Consider the following 22,391-nt stretch of genomic DNA (forward strand, 5'->3'; position numbering starts at 1 on the left):
ATGGAGAGAGATTGGAGTAATGTTACATTATCTCTCCAGGTGGCTGGTGCTGGCCTGGTGATAGTCTGCCATGGAGAGAGATGGGAGTAATGTTACATTATCTCTCCAGGTGGCTGGTGCTGGCCTGGTGATAGTCTGCCATGGAGAGAGATGCAGTTGATGGGGATCTGCTGGACTGTCCCTGGGTACCAGTGTGTATCAGTGGGTCTCAGCTCCTGGCCAAGACCTGGTTTGGGGACACAGCGTACCGCATCCTGCTCACGGACCTGCACTCTGTGTGGGAGGAGGAGATGGACACCAGGGCCATCCAGGACAGAGCTCAGGCAAGGAGGACACACACATATATGTACACACACACACACAAACTAAAGTACATTTCAACAGCCTTTGAAAAAATGTCCTCTCTGTCATAACAGGAGCTGAACAGGCGATTGCGGGCTCCCGTCCACGCCTTCTTCTCTCACATGTGTGAGGTAGCTCACCCCTGTCTGTCTGGACGGGTGGAGGACGGGGGTGCGCTTCAGTTCTCCCTCAACCACCACGGCGGTGACATCAACCTGAAGTTGAAGAGTGAGCTGGCTGGGGTGCCTTTCTACTGGGAATTCCGCTGCACCCCTGCCCCTGTGGTTATGGTACGATCCATAGACTTAACTGAACACCAACTCTGTACTCAACTTTCACTGAACTTTTATGTGTGTTTGTGTGTTTTTATGCAAGCCCGTGTGTGTGTGTGTGTGTGTGTGTGTGTGCTCGCTCGCTCCGTGACTAATGGTTGTGTAATGTATATTGGTGTGTTCTATCAGGTGTGCAGTCAGCTTGTGCGCCCCCTGCTGTTGATGAGCAGGTTACTGCAGAGACAGGTGGGCCAACTGGGAGCTCTGCTTGCCAGGAAAGACACTGAGCTCCAAGACTACAGAGACAATGGGGCAGTGCTGAGCAGAGGTAGGCTCTACAAAAATACACTCATTAAACACAACATACACACCTGTTCCTCTCATTGGTGTGTCTGTTTTGCAGAGCGATTGCAGACAGAGTTGTTTGAGGAACAAAGCTACAGAGAGAACTTCCTGACACAGGTAAGTTTCATAGTCGTAATCTAAGGCATACTGAGCATACATAGTTAGGAGGAATATATTACTGGGAAAGAGGAAGCCTGGCAAGAGCCGCCTTTGAATACTCAGCTTAGTAATAAGTAAGCCACAATAAACCAGGTTTCTGCTGCAATATTTTGTGTGTGTGTGTCTCTCTGGGCGGGGCCTTCCATTAACAAGGTTATTATTGACATCTACTTTTCTACTTATTGGATGTTTGTCTGTCCTTGTTTTATCCAGTGATCACTGACAGAGTAGTGTGTCCACACCTTTCTAAATGACCGTAGTTATTTTTATAATGAAGTTCTGATTTAACCTTTATCTAAACCTGAACGACAATTGTGTGTTCAGGCTTTAAAGGAAATGCTTTGTTTGCACAAGGCGTTCATTGTGCTCAGTTGCATGGCACCCTGGGTCGACCAGTGAGGACTGGGTTCTTGCTCAGCCGACTGGTGGATGTAGTTTGTTCTGTTCTAGGGGCATTGTAGCCATGAGGTGGGAGGTGCTGGGTTAGGCTGGATCGTGGTTAAGTACATTTCACGTTGGGTTAAAGCCAGGTAAAGAGGCTTGGAGGACAGCGCTCGTGTATCTCCATCTTAGCCTCGGTGGCCTCTTCAGGGGAGAAGGGTCTGATAAACCTCTTACTGCTGCCGCCCTCGGTCATCACCTTGGCACGAGGGCGGCACAGTTACCGTATGACCACGTAACTGACGATCATGGTTGAAGACCGTCATGGAAATGAAATAACTGTCATAACCTATAAAAACATTATGGAAGGAACAGCTGACTGAAGACGGGACGGATGGGCATTCGTTGAGTCTGTTTCTACGGTTACATGGACTCTTTATAACGCAAGGAGACTTTGTTGCCCCTTGCTGTAGCAAACAAGGCTTTGGTTGCCTAGGTAACGCCCCACTTCCTGCAGCACATGCATGAGTGGAGGAGAGAAGAAAATGTGCGTTTTTAAAATAAAAAAAGAACTAAAACATTTTGCTATTCAAACGATTATAACGCTGACCGCGGTCATTATGCTGACCAATAACCGTCATCCAAAATTCCATGACGTCACAGCTCTACTTTGCACTTATGATGGGTCCGCTCGGGGAATCAACTTTCTTAGACGATTGTCGTGCACTCCGTCATCCAGATTATATAGATTTACACTCCTCTTGTGCATAGTCTCCTGGGTCGCCTGGTGAGGGCTGGGTCCTTGCTCCTACCCCCCCAAAATGCTACCCTCCCTGGTTATTGGTCATTTTAAGAGGTTAGCATGTTTTTGGAGGGTATAATTTTGCCTCTAACGTTCTGTCATTATCCACGATTATGCGCAATCATGGATAATCATGGATAATCATGGATAATCATGGATAATCATGGTAGCATCAACATTATTGTAGAAGTGTTTAGAAACATTCTATTCTTATTTCCAATAAATGTGACTCCAAAATGACACTATGTTATTCAACATTCAGTTCCTACATTCAGTTCCTATTCTCAACAAACTGCAAAGGCATCGAACAAGTTTGGCATCGAACAAGTCACAAGCTTGATGTAGTCATTGTGTGCTAGGAATATGTGAACAAATACTAAACGTTTGACTACTTTAATACACTATAGATGCATTTTTCCCAAATATTAATGACACCTTCAAATGGCGGGACTAGATACACAAAGTGCTTTCATTTCTAATCTAAACGGTAAAACGTGTATGGAAATACCACCAAATAAAAGGTGACTGTGTCCTGTCGCCTCAGAGGAAACATGCTGGAAGAGAGTAGAAAGTTGTAGCTGTCTAAATAAATACGGCGGAGAGTGTATGTGCAGTCAGGTCCCAAATGATTGGCCCCATTGATAAAGAGAAACAAAAAAGACTATAAAATATGCACATTTAGATCATTTGTTTGTCCAAAATAGTGCTTTATTGTAAGAATTTACCTTGAATACTTCCTATTTATGCTGAAAATAAATTGGCTGAATTGCTCTTGTGTTAACAGTAGTAGAGGGATCCATGCAGTTGATGTGTGTGTTTGTTTGGTGCCCTGGTAGTTTAATGAGCCTGTGTTTTAGTTAGTGTGTTGAGTGTGTTTCAGTGTGAGTGTGTGGTAGGATGTGGAATTTCTCAGTCGCTGCTTCATTGACCCCCATCTCTGACCTGTGTGTATGTGTTGGCATTTCGAAGTGTCCTGGGGAATGTAGAGATGGAGTTTTGTCTGAACTCTGCAGTGTGAAACAGGGGGCAGGCAGGGTCCACTCTCCCTCCCTCCTGTCCCGTACGGAGGGTAGTGGGTACTTGTCCTCCTTCCTGACCCCGTCGAGGCCCTCTACCTTGGGCTCAGACCTTACTGTAGTAAGCCTCCCTGGAGGTTTGGGGAAATGCTCATCTGGACATGGCCCATAAAGAGAATGGCAATGCATGCAGGGGAACGTGGCCTTTCCTCCTCTCAGATCAAAGTACACACACCTCACACCCTTCTTCTCCCGGCCACGGCAAATTCCACTGAGCGCCAACAGGCCGCCACCGACCAAAGTCCAAACTGAAATTAAGTGTCTGGAAAAATTTCACTGCGAAGTGTCAAGGCAACACACACACTGGAGAGGGAGGTGGCGTCCGTGGCCAGCCATTCCTTTGGGCTTATGGCCTAACCAGTAGACAGATGGGTGGAGGAGGTGGCGCGAGGCGAGGAGCCGTGGCATGTGTGTGTAGTATTTATCTATAGGAGGTGGTGTCTCTGTTTGCGTTTCCCCCTCTGGGAAGACTCTGTGTACCTTTTGTGTCCGTCTGTCTCTCCTGGTGTCTTGCTGTTCGTCTTCCCTCGTAAGTCGGCTCTGTTTTAGCCTCCAGCTTTCTGCTCGTAGGGCAATACTGGGATCTGTTTTAGCCTCCAGCTTTCAGCTCGTAGGGCAATACTGGGATCTGTTTTAGCCTTCAGCTCGTAGGACTATACTGGGATCTGTTTTAGCCTCCAGCCTTCAGCTCGTAGGGCTATACTGGGATCTGTTTTAGCCTCCAGCTCGTAGGGCTATACTGGGATCTGTTTTAGCCTCCAGCCTTCAGCTCGTAGGGCTATACTGGGATCTGTTTTAGCCTTCAGCTCGTAGGACTATACTGGGATCTGTTTTAGCCTCTAGCCTTCAGCTCGTAGGGCTATACTGGGATCTGTTTTAGCCTTCAGCTCGTAGGGCTATACTGGGATCTGTTTTAGCCTCCAGCCTTCAGCTCGTAGGGCTATACTGGGATCTGTTTTAGCCTCCAGCCTTCAGCTCGTAGGGCTATACTGGGATCTGTTTTAGCCTCCAGCTCGTAGGGCTATACAAGCACTGAGATGCAGCAGTCTAAGGTACTTCATCTCAGTGCTTGAGGTGTCACTACAGACACCCTGGTTCGAATCCAGGCTGTATCACAACTGGCCGTGATTGGGAGTCCCATAGGGCGGCACACAATTGGCCCAGCGTCGTTTGATAAAATCTGTTTTAGCTTCCAGCCTTCAGCTCGTAGGTCTATACTAGGATCTGTTTTAGCCTCCAGCCTTCAGCTCGTAGGTCTATACTAGGATCTGTTTTAGCCTCCAGCTCGTAGGTCTATACTAGGATCTGTTTTATCCTCCAGCCTTCAGCTCGTAGGTCTATACTAGGATCTGTTTTAGCCTCCAGCCTTCGGCTCGTAAGACTATACTGGGAACCCAGGCCCAGATAATGCCCCCTTCACCTCCGCTCACCTCAGTCAACACGGCACCTACCTTTTGATGGTGACTCTTACTCAATGGCTACTGAAAGATGCCTTTATCTGTGGGCAAACACATTTAGAATGACATATCTGGCCTTCAAAGTGGTGAGCAGGGTTATTTTTGGAGAATGATTTTCCTGCAAATGAAAGGGGGGAGAAAGGAAGGACTTATGTTTGTTAACAACCTGGGTTCAAATAGCATTTGAAATCTTTCAAATACTTGCACTCTGCTTGCCTGGCACAAAGGGACCAATGGAATGGTCCCAAAAGTGCAACCGCTGCCCATCCGGGCAGGCTCAAGGAACCGCTCAAAGTATTTCAAATACTATTTGAACCCAGGTGTTGTTTGTACCTTCCTTCACTCCACCCCCCCCCTCTCATCCCACCACTGGGGATTTTCTATTGCCATCCTCTTCCACTGTAGAGTAGACCTCCTGGAAAGGAGGATTAGAGAGGTGTGCAGATGAAAGGAGGGGAAAGAGACAGACGGGGGAAGAGAAAGTCAACCCAGGTATGTTTCTAGCTTTCCATTGGAGCCCCTCATCACCCCACAAACACCCCACCCACCACAGGTCAACATTGACATGGAGGTTGGAATTAGACTACCCATCCACTGTCTCGCACACACACACACACACACACACACACCGTGTCCTGGGTTCATCTGGAATCTAGATGCCCATTTCTGATGTGAAAGTGGAGGGGCCCACCTTCTGTCCTTCTTTTAGATCACACTAATCTCCATCTGGGCTTTCGTCGTTTTCACTTGTTTTTGACCCGTTTTGGGGCTATTTTGTCACCTGTTTTTGACCCGTTTTGGGGGTGTTTTGTCACCGCTTGTGGATCTGGCCTGGCAAGGGGCGTGTCTGTTTGTCCATACTGGACCGGGTAATGACGCATGGTTTTGGTTTCAGAGGGGAGGGTGTGTCGTTGAGTGTTCCTTTTCGTGTGTGTGGGACCAGTATGCGTGTGCTTCTGTGTGTGTGTGTGACCAGTATGTGTGTGTGTGTGTGTGTGTGCTTCTGTGTGTGTGTGACCAGTCCGCAGCAGTGACGCATGCCTTGGGGTTTTGGTGCTGAGTGGAGAAAAACATTGTGACTGAGTGAAAGAGGGGAGGGACATGTTCCCTGTGGTCTACCTCACGCTCCATACCCCACACCCCTCCCCCCCATGCTGGATAGGAACAGGCGGGTCAGATCAGGGGAGGGGGAGTGGAGCGGTTACAGTAGCCCCCTAACACTGAGTTAACATGCTAGTCCATCTGTAGGGCTGTGGATTTGGTTCTCCATGGGGGTCTATGGGTTGGTGGTCGGGAGAAGTCTGGAAGCAGGGGATGTGGGGAGCTACTGCGGGTTTGAGGTTAGAATCCCCCCCCTGGTTATTCACGGGCTCCATCCGCCGGAGGCTGTCATCACCTCTGGACTTCAGATCTGGCTCTGCTGCTCCTATGTCATCTCCCTTTATGTAGATGTCATATATTTTCTGTCTTCATTGAACAGAGAGAGAGAGGATGGCCGTGGGGAAAGCTTGAGAGAGTTTGTGTCAAAGGGCAGCAGGCCCTATTTAAACCTATGCAGACAGTGTAGACCTGTGTGTTGGAGGCTGCAGCATTACTGCTAGACCAGCCACCTGTGTGAACTGTCATACAGCTCCTGTCTAGACCAGCCACCTGTGTGAACTGTCATACAGCTCCTGTCTAGACCAGCCACCTGTGTGAACTGTCATACAGCTCCTGTCTAGACCAGCCACCTGTGTGAACTGTCATACAGCTCCTGTCTAGACCAGCCACCTGTGTGAACTGTCATACAGCTCCTGTCTAGACCAGCCACCTGTGTGAACTGTCATACAGCTCCTGTCTAGATCAGTCCAAGCATTGCTAGATAGATAGAGGCTGTTTAGAGATCAGTGGCTGAGCTGATGCCATGGTTCTATGCTCTGGTCATCCTCTCTTGCGTTCCTCTCCATGTCTTTCTCTCGTTCACCTCTCTCTCTCCCCTCTCTTCTTCCCCCTCTCTCTTGCTTTTCACCCCCACGCCCCCACCCCTTGTCCTCCTCTATCTCTCTCCATCCCTCTTCTGTGTGGTAAATCATTGACAGCGGTCTTCTAAACAGGAGTGGGCCTTATCACACACGGCTGAGGAATTCCTGCTCTGTGTGACTGTAGGTGGGGCTCCCTATAAACTAACAGCAATACAGTCAGTTGGACCAGCTCCTGTTGCCCTGTTCTACCAGACACAGTCAGTTGGACCGGCTCCTGTTGCCCTGTTCTACCAGACAGTCAGTTGGACCGGCTCCTGTTGCCCTGTTCTACCAGACACAGTCAGTTGGACCGGCTCCTGTTGCCCTGTTCTACCAGACACAGTCAGTTGGACCAGCTCCTGTTGCCCTGTTCTACCAGACACAGTCAGTTGGACCGGCTCCTGTTGCCCTGTTCTACCAGACACAGTCAGTTGGACCGGCTCCTGTTGCCCTGTTCTACCAGACACAGTCAGTTGGACCGGCTCCTGTTGCCCTGTTCTACCAGACACAGTCAGTTGGACCGGCTCCTGTTGCCCTGTTGTACCAGACACAGTCAGTTGGACCGGCTCCTGTTACCCTGTTCTACCAGACACAGTCAGTTGGACCGGCTCCTGTTACCCTGTTCTACCAGACACAGTCAGTTGGACCGGCTCCTGTTGCCCTGTTCTACCAGACAGTCAGTTGGACCGGCTCCTGTTGCCCTGTTGTACCAGACACAGTCAGTTGGACCGGCTCCTGTTGCCCTGTTGTACCAGACACAGTCAGTTGGACCGGCTCCTGTTGCCCTGTTCTACCAGACACAGTCAGTTGGACCGGCTCCTGTTGTCCTGTTCTACCAGACAGTCAGTTGGACCGGCTCCTGTTGCCCTGTTCTACCAGACACAGTCAGTTGGACCGGCTCCTGTTGTCCTGTTCTACCAGACACAGTCAGTTGGACCGGCTCCTGTTGCCCTGTTCTACCAGACAGTCAGTTGGACCGGCTCCTGTTGCCCTGTTCTACCAGACACAGTCAGTTGGACCGGCTCCTGTTGCCCTGTTCTACCAGACAGTCAGTTGGACCGGCTCCTGTTGCCCTGTTGTACCAGACACAGTCAGTTGGACCGGCTCCTGTTGCCCTGTTCTACCAGACACAGTCAGTTGGACCGGCTCCTGTTGCCCTGTTCTACCAGACAGTCAGTTGGACCAGCTCCTGTTGCCCTGTTGTACCAGACAGTCAGTTGGACCGGCTCCTGTTGCCCTGTTCTACCAGACACAGTCAGTTGGACCGGCTCCTGTTGTCCTGTTCTACCAGACACAGTCAGTTGGACCGGCTCCTGTTGCCCTGTTCTACCAGACACAGTCAGTTGGACCGGCTCCTGTTGCCCTGTTCTACCAGACAGTCAGTTGGACCGGCTCCTGTTGCCCTGTTCTACCAGACAGTCAGTTGGACCGGCTCCTGTTGCCCTGTTCTACCAGACACAGTCAGTTGGACCGGCTCCTGTTGCCCTGTTCTACCAGACACAGTCAGTTGGACCGGCTCCTGTTGCCCTGTTCTACCAGACACAGTCAGTTGGACCGGCTCCTGTTGCCCTGTTCTACCAGACACAGTCAGTTGGACCGGCTCCTGTTGCCCTGTTCTACCAGACACAGTCAGTTGGACCGGCTCCTGTTGCCCTGTTCTACCAGACACAGTCAGTTGGACAGGCTCCTGTTGCCCTGTTCTACCAGACACAGTCAGTTGGACCGGCTCCTGTTGCCCTGTTCTACCAGACACAGTCAGTTGGACCGGCTCCTGTTGCCCTGTTCTACCAGACACAGTCAGTTGGACCGGCTCCTGTTGCCCTGTTCTACCAGACACAGTCAGTTGGACCGGCTCCTGTTGCCCTGTTCTACCAGACACAGTCAGTTGGACCGGCTCCTGTTGCCCTGTTCTACCAGACACAGTCAGTTGGACCGGCTCCTGTTGCCCTGTTCTACCAGACACAGTCAGTTGGACCGGCTCCTGTTGCCCTGTTCTACCAGACACAGTCAGTTGGACCGGCTCCTGTTGCCCTGTTCTACCAGACAGTCAGTTGGACCGGCTCCTGTTGCCCTGTTCTACCAGACACAGTCAGTTGGACCGGCTCCTGTTGCCCTGTTCTACCAGACAGTCAGTTGGACCGGCTCCTGTTGCCCTGTTCTACCAGACAGTCAGTTGGACCGACTCCTGTTGTCCTGTTCTACCAGACACAGTCAGTTGGACCGGCTCCTGTTGCCCTGTTCTACCAGACACAGTCAGTTGGACCAGCTCCTGTTGCCCTGTTCTACCAGACACAGTCAGTTGGACAGTCACACATCCCTTGCATCCTCTACCCTTGCCTCCTCATCTAAACCATTGGAGAGGCTCTGAGGGGAGGGACCTTGGATAGCCAGTTCGATGTGTTCATTGTTGCCTGTAATAGCCTGTGATCAGAGGTTGTCTTTCCTTATTCACCATGTAGAATCTTGGACAGCTGTCGGTGATGGCTTTCTACATTTCTACCCTTCTACCTCACTATGTGTCTGTTTTTAGGGACAGCATGGGGTTGATGTGTGTTTCTACCCTTCTACCTCACTATGTGTCTGTTTCTAGGGACAGCATGGGGTTGATGTGTGTTTCTACCCTTCTACCTCACTATGTGTCTGTTTCTAGGGACAGCATGGGGTTGATGTGTGTTTCTACCCTTCTACCTCACTATGTGTCTGTTTCTAGGGACAGCATGGGGTTGATGTGTGTTTCTACCCTTCTACCTCACTATGTGTCTGTTTTTAGGGACAGCATGGGGTTGATGTGTGTTTCTACCCTTCTACCTCACTATGTGTCTGTTTCTAGGGACAGCATGGGGTTGATGTGTGTTTCTACCCTTCTACCTCACTATGTGTCTGTTTCTAGGGACAGCATGGGGTTGATGTGTGTTTCTACCCTTCTACCTCACTATGTGTCTGTTTCTAGGGACAGCATAGGGTTGATGTGTGTTTCTACCCTTCTACCTCACTATGTGTCTGTTTTTAGGGACAGCATGGGGTTGATGTGTGTTTCTACCCTTCTACCTCACTATGTGTCTGTTTTTAGGGACAGCATGGGGTTGATGTGTGTTTCTACCCTTCTACCTCACTATGTGTCTGTTTCTAGGGACAGCATGGGGTTGATGTGTGTTTCTACCCTTCTACCTCACTATGTGTCTGTTTTTAGGGACAGCATGGGGTTGATGTGTGTTTCTACCCTTCTACCTCACTATGTGTCTGTTTTTAGGGACAGCATGGGGTTGATGTGTGTTTCTACCCTTCTACCTCACTATGTGTCTGTTTTTAGGGACAGCATGGGGTTGATGTGTGTTTCTACCCTTCTACCTCACTATTTGTCTGTTTCTAGGGACAGCATGGGGTTGATGTGTGTTTCTACCCTTCTACCTCACTATGTGTCTGTTTCTAGGGACAGCATGGGGTTGATGTGTGTTTCTACCCTTCTACCTCACTATGTGTCTGTTTCTAGGGACAGCATGGGGTTGATGTGTGTTTCTACCCTTCTACCTCACTATGCGTCTGTTTTTAGGGACAGCATGGGGTTGATGTGTGTTTCTACCCTTCTACCTCACTATGTGTCTGTTTTTAGGGACAGCATGGGGTTGATGTGTGTTTCTACCCTTCTACCTCACTATGTCTGTTTTTAGGGACAGCATGGGGTTGATGTGTGTTTCTACCCTTCTACCTCACTATGTCTGTTTTTAGGGACAGCATGGGGTTGATGTGTGTTTCTACCCTTCTACCTCACTATGTGTCTGTTTCTAGGGACAGCATGGGGTTGATGTGTGTTTCTACCCTTCTACCTCACTATGCGTCTGTTTCTAGGGACAGCATGGGGTTGATGTGTGTTTCTACCCTTCTACCTCACTATGTCTGTTTTTAGGGACAGCATGGGGTTGATGTGTGTTTCTACCCTTCTACCTCACTATGTGTCTGTTTTTAGGGACAGCATGGGGTTGATGTGTGTTTCTACCCTTCTACCTCACTATGTCTGTTTTTAGGGACAGCATGGGGTTGATGTGTGTTTCTACCCTTCTACCTCACTATGTGTCTGTTTTTAGGGACAGCATGGGGTTGATGTGTGTTTCTACCCTTCTACCTCACTATGTCTGTTTTTAGGGACAGCATGGGGTTGATGTGTGTTTCTACCCTTCTACCTCACTATGTGTCTGTTTTTAGGGACAGCATGGGGTTGATGTGTGTTTCTACCCTTCTACCTCACTATGTGTCTGTTTCTACGGACAGCATGGGGTTGATGTGTGTTTCTACCTCTCTGCCTCACCATGTCTGTTTTTAGGGACAGCATGGGGTTGATGTGTGTTTCTACCCTTCTACCTCACTATGTGTCTGTTTTTAGGGACAGCATGGGGTTGATGTGTGTTTCTACCCTTCTACCTCACTATGTCTGTTTTTAGGGACAGCATGGGGTTGATGTGTGTTTCTACCCGTCTACCTCACTATGTGTCTGTTTCTAGGGACAGCATGGGGTTGATGTGTGTTTCTACCCCTCTGCCTCACCATGTCTGTTTTTAGGGACAAGGCATGGTGTTGATGTGGTTAGAGCGTTGGGCCAGTAACCGTAAAGGTTGCTGGATCGAATCCTAGAGCTGACAAGGTAAAAATCTGTCATTCTGCCCCTGAGCAAGGCAATTAACCCACTGTTCCCCGGGCGCCGAAGTCGTGGATGTCGATTTAAGGCAGCCCCCGCACCTCTGTTTCAGAGGGGTATGGGTTAAATGCGGAAGCCGCATTTCAGTTGAAGGCATTCAGTTGTATAACTGACTAAGTATCCCTCTTTCCCTGTTTCTACTTCTCTACCTCACCATGTGTCTGTTTTTAGGGACAAGGCATGGTATTGATAAGCGGTGCCTGGTTTCCTCCAGACATGACGCTTGGCATTCAGGCCAAAGGGTTCAATCTTGGTTTCATCAGACCAGAGAATCTTAGTCTGGTAGAACAGTGCAACAGGAGCTAGGGGTCAGTGGTTACTGACTTGGGGTCAGTGGTTACTGACTAGGGGTCAGTGGTTACTGACTAGGGTGTCGGGGCCAGTGGTTACTGACTAGGGGTTAGTGGTTACTGACTAGGGTGTCGGGCTAGGTGTTAGTGGTTACTGACTAGGGTGTCGGGGCTAGTGGTTACTGACTAGGGTGTCGGGGCTAGGGGTCAGAGGTTACTGACTAGGGTGTCGGGGCTAGTGGTTACTGACTAGGGTGTCGGGGCTAGTGGTTACTGACTAGGGTGTCGGGGCTAGTGGTTACTGACTAGGGTGTCGGGGCTAGTGGTTACTGACTAGGGTGTCGGGGCTAGTGGTTACTGACTAGGGTGTCGGGGCTAGTGGTTACTGACTAGGGTGTCGGGGCTAGGGGTCAGAGGTTACTGACTATGGTGTCGGGGCCTGTGGTTACTGACTAGGGGTTAGTGGTTACTGACTAGGGTGTCGGGGCTAAGGGTCAGTGGTTACTGGCTAGGGGTCAGTGGTTACTGACTAGGGTGTCTGGGCTAGGGGTCAGTGGTTAGTGGCTAAGGGTCAGTGGTTACTGGCTAGGGGTCAGTGGTTACTGGCTAGGGGTCAGTGGTTACTGGCTAGGGGTCAGTGGTTACTGGCTAGGGGTCAGTGGTTACTGGCTAGGGGTCAGTGGTTACTGGCTAGGGGTCAGTGGTTACTGGCTAGGGGTCAGTGGTTACTGGCTAGGGGTCAGTGGTTACTGGCTAGGGGTCAGTGGTTACTGACTAGGGGTCAGTGGTTACTGACTAGGGTGTCGGGGTCAGTGGTTACTGACTAGGGTGTCTGGGCTAGGGGTCAGTGGTTAGTGGCTACTGACTAGGGTGTAGGGGCTAGTGGTTACTGACTAGGGTGTACGGACTAGGGTGTAGGGGTCAGTGGTTACTGACTAGGGTGTAGGGGTTAGTGACTAGGGTGTAGGGGTTAGTGGCTACTGACTAGGGTGTCGGGGCTACTGACTAGGGTGTAGGGGCTAGTGGTTACTGACTAGGGTGTAGGGACTAGTGGTTACTGACTAGGGTGTAGGGACTAGTGGTTACTGACTAGGGTGTACGGACTAGGGTGTAGGGGTCAGTGGTTACTGACTAGGGTGTAGGGGTTAGTGGTTACTGACTAGGGTGTTGGGGCTATGTGTCAGTGGTTACTCACTAGGGTGTAGGGGTTAGTGGTTACTGACTAGGGTGTAGGGGTTAGGGTGTAGGGGCTAGTGGTTACTTTAGGATACAGCATCAGTGTTTTTACTATAGATCAGGTGAGGACCCAGCAGTCTGTACCAGGGTTCCATTAAGGTTGGTCAGCACCAATCCCCACTACTCAACACCGGCCTAGAGACTGTGGTCTATTTCAGAAAACAACACCGGCCTAGAGACTGTGTTCTATTTCAGAAAACAACACCGGCCTAGAGGCTGTGTTCTATTTCAGAAAACAACACCGGCCTAGAGGCTGTGTTCTATTTCAGAAAACAACACCGGCCTAGAGGCTGTGTTCTATTTCAGAAAACAACACCGGCCTAGAGGCTGTGTTCTATTTCAGAAAACAACACCGGCCTAGAGACTGTGTTCTATTTCAGAAAACAACACCGGCCTAGAGGCTGTGTTCTATTTCAGAAAACAACACCGGCCTAGAGGCTGTGTTCTATTTCAGAAAACAACACCGGCTAAACCCAGAGCTGTTTACCCACTAGTAATAGAGGGAAATGTCAACATCCCTCACCTTCCTTCTACTTGTCCTCCCCTTCTTTCACCTTCCCTGTTTTTCTTTGGTCAGGCCGCGGGGCAGTGATTGGCTAAGGTGCCAGTATGGATGGCCAGCAGTCTAACAACCCTGCAGAGGGCAGGGGTCAGATTTGTGAGGGCGCAACTAAAGGAACTTGACTGGCGTGCATCCCATTGACAGTCCGATGAGGGTAAACTGACCCTAACCTCAACCAAATCCCTAACACAGGTGAGCTCACCAAAGCAGTAACTCCTCCCCTGTCTCCGTACTGCAGGACTTTGGTCTGTTATGACAGCGGCAGGCCACTCAGTCTGGTGGAGGCCACAGGAAAGTTCCAGATGAATATTATTAACTGTGAGGTAGAGAGGCGGTTGAACCACGGTAGTCTATTTAAACTGACCTTTGTTTTGTTAACTCTTTATGCCATTCTTTCCCTTTTTATGGTTTTAAGATTTGTTTATCGTCCAGGAGGGCTGATCTAGGATCAGGTCCATTCCCTTATTCATTATGCTTTAAAAGGCTAAACTGATCCTAGAACAACACTTCTACTCTGAGACGCAGGCCCAATACATTGGACATACTTTTGAGAATGCTTTACACTTGACGGTTTGAAGGGATGGTCCCAAGTGGCCTAGTTACAGCTCTGACTTGGATGTAATCCGTTGTAAGGGGAAACGGCACCGCTGGCCGCCCCTCCACCATTATTGGTTTTGTTGCCGAGCTGAGGCGACGTAGCGCAGCGGGGTAAAGATATTGCTGTGCATATTGTGAGCAATGATGTCTGATAAAAAATTTAAAAAATAGGTGTTCTTTGCAGTAACTTGTTTGTTGTTGAAACATCACAAACAGACGTAGCAGTTTCACCATTAAGGGTTTCACCTTTTTTTTTTACTATTACTGTCCATCAATGATCCTCAAACAACTTGACAGAAAATTAGCAAATTTGCCAGAAGAGGTGTGCATGCCAAATGTTTTCCAATGTGTCCTACAGGAGAAGGTTGGAACAAAATGGGAAAACAGCAAGTTTCCACATTTCACAAGGCAATGTAGTCACAGGAATTGAATGCAGTAAACACTTATTTAGACTGAAATGCAGTGGTTTGTGTGGAACAGGGCAAAGGGAGAACGTTGATAGAAGCGTGGGAGAAAAGACAGCATGAATGATAAAATGGATGAAAACCAGAGGTTGAATGATAGCAAGATTGCGTGGAAAGAAAGATGAAGGGGTAAACGAAGGTGCGGAACAGAAAATGAGATGATGGAGAGAGTGAGGAGGAGAGCGGAGAAGAGAAGGGTGGCTTTGCTCCTTTTCTATGGAGCCGCTGGTCCTCCACACATTGGTTGCTCTGTGCCCAAAGGGGAACTAAAGCCTGACCAGAGCATACATTTATTTTTACGATATTTAAACAAACAAAAAACTAAAATAAATCAATGCAGACCTCTAAACCTGACCAAGTATGTTTAGGAGCCCCTCTCACTGACAGCAGTGCGAGACCACCAATTTCTCCCGGTCAATATTTGAACAGCTAATTCAGAGTTTGTCCTCTCCGTTTGACTGAAAAAAGCGAGTGAAAGAGTAGAATGAATAGTGTGTACGTGCTGTATGAGTTTAGTATGTTATCTGTCTTGACTTGGAGTTGGTTGTGTACACACACACACACAACAGTGCAGTACGGTGTTGCAGCAGCCTATATAGACCTACCGAAGTTTCCTGTCTCCTGTAGTGTTGTTCCTGTCTCCTGTAGTGGGTTTCCTGTTTCCTGTCTCCTGTAGTGGGTTTCCTGTTTCCTGTCTCCTGTAGTGGGTTTCCTGTTTCCTGTCTCCTGTAGTGGGTTTCCTGTTTCCTGTCTCCTGTAGTGGGTTTCCTGTTTCCTGTCTCCTGTAGTGGGTTTCCTGTTTCCTGTCTCCTGTAGTGGGTTTCCTGTTTCATGTCTCCTGTAGTGGGTTTCCTGTTTCCTGTCTCCTGTAGTGTTGTTCCTGTTTCCTGTCTCCTGTAGTGGGTTTCCTGTTTCATGTCTCCTGTAGTGTTGTTCCTGTTTCCTGTCTCCTGTAGTGTTGTTCCTGTTTCCTGTCTCCTGTAGTGTTGTTCCTGTTTCATGTCTCCTGTAGTGGGTTTCCTGTTTCATGTCTCCTGTAGTGGGTTTCCTGTTTCCTGTCTCCTGTAGTGGGTTTCCTGTTTCCTGTCTCCTGTAGTGTTGTTCCTGTTTCCTGTCTCCTGTAGTGGGTTTCCTGTTTCCTGTCTCCTGTAGTGTTGTTCCTGTTTCATGTCTCCTGTAGTGGGTTTCCTGTTTCATGTCTCCTGTAGTGGGTTTCCTGTTTCATGTCTCCTGTAGTGGGTTTCCTGTTTCATGTCTCCTGTAGTGGGTTTCCTGTTTCATGTCTCCTGTAGTGGGTTTCCTGTTTCATGTCTCCTGTAGTGGGTTTCCTGTTTCCTGTCTCCTGTAGTGGGTTTCCTGTTTCCTGTCTCCTGTAGTGGGTTTCCTGTTTCATGTCTCCTGTAGTGGGTTTCCTGTCTCCTGTAGTGGGTTTCCTGTTTCCTGTCTCCTGTAGTGTTGTTCCTGTTTCATGTCTCCTGTAGTGGGTTTCCTGTTTCCTGTCTCCTGTAGTGGGTTTCCTGTTTCCTGTCTCCTGTAGTGGGTTTCCTGTTTCCTGTCTCCTGTAGTGGGTTTCCTGTCTCCTGTAGTGGGTTTCCTGTCTCCTGTAGTGGGTTTCCTGTTTCATGTCTCCTGTAGTGGGTTTCCTGTTTCCTGTCTCCTGTAGTGGGTTTCCTGTTTCATGTCTCCTGTAGTGGGTTTCCTGTTTCCTGTCTCCTGTAGTGGGTTTCCTGTTTCATGTCTCCTGTAGTGGGTTTCCTGTTTCATGTCTCCTGTAGTGGGTTTCCTGTTTCCTGTCTCCTGTAGTGGGTTTCCTGTTTCCTGTCTCCTGTAGTGGGTTTCCTGTTTCCTGTCTCCTGTAGTGGGTTTCCTGTTTCCTGTCTCCTGTAGTGGGTTTCCTGTTTCATGTCTCCTGTAGTGGGTTTCCTGTTTCCTGTCTCCTGTAGTGTTGTTCCTGTTTGCTAGTCTCTACCTTGTGCCAGAGCTGCTAGAAAAACTGCTTTCATTAGACCCTTATCAGGCCTTCAGCCTTCAGTCACTCCTCCAGACATCTACCATGTGACTGACCAGGGAAAGACTTCAGTCACTCCTCCAGACCTCTACCATGTGATTGACCGGGAAAAGACTTCAGTCACTCCTCCAGACCTCTACCATGTGACTGACCGGGAAAAGACTTCAGTCACTCCTCCAGACCTCTACCATGTGACTGACCGGGGAAAGACTTCAGTCACTCCTCCAGACCTCTACCATGTGATTGACCGGCAAAAGACTTCAGTCACTCCTCCAGACCTCTACCATGTGACTGACCGGGGAAAGACTTCAGTCACTCCTCCAGACCTTTACCATGTGACTGACCGGGGAAAGACTTCAGTCACTCCTCCAGACCTCTACCATGTGACTGACCGGGGAAAGCAGGCCACGGCTGCAGGCCAACAGGCAGGCTGATTGACAGACACACTCACTGCAGGACATTGTCTTTCCATATCATTCATTTATTCTCTCTAAATCATTTAGTGTAGTTTTCTCTCTACACCTCTCACTCGTTCTCTCATACTGTTTCTTTCCCTCACTTTCTCTCTCTCTCTGATAGCTTAGTGTTTGCTCAGGTCACAGTTTATTTCTGGTCATTTCCCTCTGCTTCCTGTACTCTTATTTTTCTTTCATTTAATCCCCTCAAAATATAGTGTGCAGAAAAATATTAATATTAATTTATATTTATGGAAAGATAGCCAACAGTTTTGACATTAGTTGGATTTGTCATAATTTTCTCTCTCTCTCTCCCACTCTCACTCTCCCTCCCATTCTCTAACTCTCCCTCAGACTGTGCCACAGGTATGTGCGAGGCAGGGCAGTCTGGGGTTTGACTCTGAGCTGCAGGAGCTCTGCTCAGCCGTCACGTCCTACGGCAACACCAACGCTCGCAAACGTAAGATCTCTGAGAGACACGCCCCCGAAGAGGATGAATCCACCACAGAGGCCCGTGACCCTGACCACGCCGCCAGCGGCACACAGCCCCCAGGTCTGGACCTCTCCTCATTGGTCGTATGATCTTTCTAATCCCATCCATCTTGCCATCACCTCTGTGGCCCAAGGCCTCAGATTTAGACCTGTATGATCGCATGTCCTACCAACACTCTCTCTCTCACACAGACACCACACACATTCTATAAGAGATCACTAGGGGGAGGGATGAAGTACTATATTCTGTCCCAGACATTTCTGTAATCTAGCTAAACAACATCAATCACCCAAACACTTCACTTCTCCTGCTAGTGCTGCTTTTAGCAGAATAACTGGCGTGGGAAAGTTGGAGTCTCAAGCGGTTTGATACCTTTGTTGCAACGTTGATAAATGTGTTGCAACTCATACGAAGGCTGCCTTGGCCAGGCCAGCTCAGCTCGGTTTGGCTCGGCTCAATAGTGTGATAAATGGGTTTTAGTGTCTGATTATGGCCACTACAGGTGTGAATTGGTGGTTTGTTTGTTCCCTACAGGAGAGGAGGTAAACCATGGGCTGGACCAGGGGGAGAAGAGGCAGACTGGACAGGGGGACCGAGCCAGAACCACAGACTCAAAGATATCTAATGAGGAACAGGTCTGGTCAACTCCGCAATGATTCTGATTTACCAATAATAATGAATTAATCAATCCGATTTATTGATAAGCCCTTTTACATCAGCAGATGTCACTAAGGCTGCGTTTACACAGGCAGCCCAATTGTGATTTCTTTTTTCTCCTTCACTTATTGGTATTTTGAGCAATCTGATCAGCTGTATTGCCAATAATTGGGCAAAAGATCAGAATTGTGCTGCCTGTGTAAACGCCGCCTAAGGGCTGTACGGTAACCCAGCCTAGACCCCTCTCCTTCAGACTGAAGAGTGAAGGCTATAATGTAACCATAATATCCTTACCTTGTTTCTAACACGTCTGTTGCCGTCCACACAGACTACAGTTCCCATGGCTGCTGCCGCAGATCGGCCCGCCACGCGACCCAAGAAGAAGAAAGCTAAGGGGCTTTTTGGATGACCTCAGAACCTGTAGGGCACCGAACACTATGGAGACTGTCTGCGTCTACGTCCCAAATGACACGGTCAAAAGTAGTGCACTATGTAGGGAATGGGGTGTCTTTTGGGACGCCGTCTATGAGCACTACCACCTTAATTCATGTGACATGTTTTTCAAGTACTCATCTACGGAGATTTCTTTTTTTTAAACCATTTTTTTAAATGAAATAATTTGACATGTTTTTCCTTGGCTGTTTCATTGTTTGATGGATGTGTATTTTTTTTTATTGTCTAAATAATAAATAAATAGTGTGACAATTTAGGGCTCAGATGTGGATCAATGACTGTGTTCTCACCACATTTGCAACATCATAAATGACTCGTTTCAACTTCTGGGCAGAATGGAGCACGCTCTAGTACCAGGCCTGCGTCTAGTCCAACCACAGGGCTAGTTATTGAACAGGACTTCCCCGCTCTAGTACCAGGCCTGCGTCTAGTCCAACCACAGGGCTAGTTGATGCATGCTCCAGACGCCTTATCCTTATTGGATGGTTGGCAGTGTGTTGGCAATTAATTCTTATTTCTTTCGAGAGAGAATGAGACATTGACTCAAGGTGTTGTAGAATGCTTGGAATGCTAATGAAGTCCTGTTCAATCATTGGTCTACGACTTGGCTTGTTTTCAAAAGACAACGCAGTTAGAACACTGTCATAGCTCAGTCAGAATGCATATTTATACGTTTTGTGATATCAATTTTAGAGGTCGACCGATTATGATTTTTCAATGCCGATACCGATTATTGGAGGACAAAAAAAGCCGATACCGATTAATCGGCCGATTTATTTAAAAAAATATATATAATAATTTAATATATATATATACAGTGGGGAGAACAAGTATTTGATACACTGCCGATTTTGCAGGTTTTCCTACTTACAAAGCATGTAGAGGTCTGTCATTTTTATCATAGGTACACTTCAACTGTGAGAGACGGAATCTAAAACAAAAATCCAGAAAATCACATTGTATGATTTTTAAGTAATTAATTAGCATTTTATTGCATGACATAAGTATTTGATACATCAGAAAAGCAGAACTTAATATTTGGTACAGAAACCTTTGTTTGCAATTACAGAGATCATACGTTTCCTGTAGTTCTTGACCAGGTTTGCACACACTGCAGCAGGGATTTTGGCCCACTCCTCTATACAGACCTTCTCCAGATCCTTCAGGTTTTGGGGCTGTCGCTGGGCAATACGGACTTTCAGCTCCCTCCAAAGATTTTCTATTGGGTTCAGGTCTGGAGACTGGCTAGGCCACTCCAGGACCTTGAGATGCTTCTTACGGAGCCACTCCTTAGTTGCCCTGGCTGTGTGTTTCGGGTCGTTGTCATGCTGGAAGACCCAGCCACGACCCATCTTCAATGCTCTTACTGAGGGAAGGAGGTTGTTGGCCAAGATCTCGCGATACATGGCCCCATCCATCCTCCCCTCAATACGGTGCAGTCGTCCTGTCCCCTTTGCAGAAAAGCATCCCCAAAGAATGATGTTTCCACCTCCATGCTTCACGGTTGGGATGGTGTTCTTGGGGTTGTACTCATCCTTCTTCTTCCTCCAAACACGGCGAGTGGAGTTTAGACCAAAAAGCTCTATTTTTGTCTCATCAGACCACATGACCTTCTCCCATTCCTCCTCTGGATCATCCAGATAGTCATTGGCAAACTTCAGACGGGCCTGGACATGCGCTGGCTTGAGCAGGGGGACCTTGCGTGCGCTGCAGGATTTTAATCCATGACGGCGTAGTGTGTTACTAATGAATTTCTTTGAGACTGTGGTCCCAGCTCTCTTCAGGTCATTGACCAGGTCCTGCCGTGTAGTTCTGGGCTCATCCCTCACCTTCCTCATGATCATTGATGCCCCACGAGGTGAGATCTTGCATGGAGCCCCAGACCGAGGATGATTGACCGTCATCTTGAACTTCTTCCATTTTCTAATAATTGCGCCAACAGTTGTTGCCTTCTCACCAAGCTGCTTGCCTATTGTCCTGTAGCACACCCCTGCCTTGTGCAGGTCTACAATTGTATCCCTGATGTCCTTACACAGCTCTCTGGTCTTGGCCATTGTGGAGAGGTTGGAGTCTGTTGGATTGAGTGTGTGGACAGGTGTCTTTTATACAGGTAACGAGTTCAAACTGGTGCAGTTAATACAGGTAATGAGTGGAGAACAGGAGGGCTTCTTAAAGAAAAACTAACAGGTCTGTGAGAGCCGGAATTCTTACTGGTTGGTAGGTGATCAAATACTTATGTCATGCAATAAAATGCAAATTAATTACTTAAAAATCATACAATGTGATTTTCTGGATTTTTGTTTTACATTCCGTCTCTCACAGTTGAAGTGTACCTATGATAAAAATTACAGACCTCTACATGCTTTGTAAGTAGGAAAACCTGCAAAATCGGCAGTGTATCAAATACTTGTTCTCCCCACTGTATATATCATACACACACACACATTTTTGTAATAATGACAATTGCAACAATACTGAATGAACAATGAACACTTAAATTAATATAATACATAAATACACACACGCACACAGCTCTGAAGTGACAATGATACTGAAGAGTCTGCTTAGGAGACAAATACTCTCAACTGTTTGAATAAAAATAGAGTTTAAGTTACCTGTGATGAATGTTGAAAACAAAAACTTTAATTTCTATATGCAGGAAATCCTATTTTAATAATGGGCATGGTAAGAATTGACAACCAAAGTGCGAGTCATAATTCCCATGACACCTAGCAAAATCTGAAAAGCGGTTCCTTCATTTATTCCATAGGATATTTTTAGATTCACTTACAATAAGGTCTGTATTTCGTGTAGGTTTACATCACCGTGCCAATTTTATAACTGTGTAGATATCCATAGGACAAGGTAACTGATCAATATTGGCTAAATATAAGCGAAGATAAAAAAAATTGTAGAGTGGATTTATGAAAATATGTTGACAAACGTTACCTTATCCTAGTGAGATTTACACGGGTATCAAAACGTCGAGGCGGTTTAAGCCTGCACGAAACACAGACCTTATTTGAAGTAGATCAAGACATTCTCTATGGAAGACATGAACGGTAAAATAACGAAGGAACCCCTTTCAAATTCAGCCGCAAGTTATTACAGGAATTATAACGCGTCGACTATTTCTCTCTAAACCATATACCTTTGACTAATCCGGAAACTATCACCTCGAAAACAAAACGTTTATTCCGTTCCGTATTTTATCTAACGGGTGGCATCCATGAGTCTAAATATTCCTGTTACATTGCACAACCTTCAATGTTGTCATAATTACGTAAAATTCTGGCAAATTAGTTTGCAAAGAGCCAGGCGGCCCAAACTGTTGCATATACCCTGACTCTGCGTGCAATGAACGCAAGAGAAATTACACAATTTCACCTGGTTAATATTGCCTGCTAACCTGGATTTCTTTTAGCTAAATATGCAGGTTTCAAAATATATACTTGTGTATTGATTTTAAGAAAGGCATTGATGTTTATGGTTAAGTACACATTGGAGCAATGACAGTCATTGATTGATTGTTTTTTATAAGATAAGTTTAATGCTAGCTAGCAACTTACCTCAGCTTACTGCATTCGCTAATAGGCAGGCCCCTCGTGGAGTGCAATGTAATCAATGCAAGATTGGATCCCCCGAGCTGACA

At 47.7% G+C, this 22,391-nt stretch overlaps 1 protein-coding gene across 1 annotated transcript; it reads left to right on the forward strand.

Moving 5' to 3' along the window:
* The first annotated feature begins 140 nt into the window (after nt 1-140).
* nhej1 (nonhomologous end-joining factor 1) lies at nt 141-18,695 on the forward strand. The gene is made up of 7 exons (XM_071331123.1): nt 141-323; nt 417-632; nt 804-942; nt 1,018-1,076; nt 17,491-17,689; nt 18,164-18,264; nt 18,615-18,695. The coding sequence occupies exons 1-7, from the start codon at nt 141-143 to the stop codon at nt 18,693-18,695; spliced, it is 978 nt and encodes a 325-aa protein (XP_071187224.1).
* The last annotated feature ends 3,696 nt before the right edge of the window (nt 18,696-22,391 follow it).

The sequence above is a fragment of the Salvelinus alpinus genome, chromosome 10 (assembly GCF_045679555.1).
Source record: "Salvelinus alpinus chromosome 10, SLU_Salpinus.1, whole genome shotgun sequence".
NCBI classification, from domain to species: Eukaryota; Metazoa; Chordata; class Actinopteri; order Salmoniformes; family Salmonidae; genus Salvelinus; species Salvelinus alpinus.

What these genes read in the sequence shown, in the direction of transcription:
- nhej1 (XM_071331123.1), top strand. Translation starts at nt 141, where the DNA reads ATGGAGAGAGATGCAGTTGATGGGGATCTGCTGGACTGTCCCTGGGTA. An exon ending in CAGCGGCACACAGCCCCCAG is followed by an intron (nt 17,690 to 18,163) that starts GTCTGGACCTCT and finishes TGTTCCCTACAG; the next exon opens with GAGAGGAGGTAAACCATGGG. An exon ending in AGATATCTAATGAGGAACAG is followed by an intron (nt 18,265 to 18,614) that starts GTCTGGTCAACT and finishes CCGTCCACACAG; the next exon opens with ACTACAGTTCCCATGGCTGC.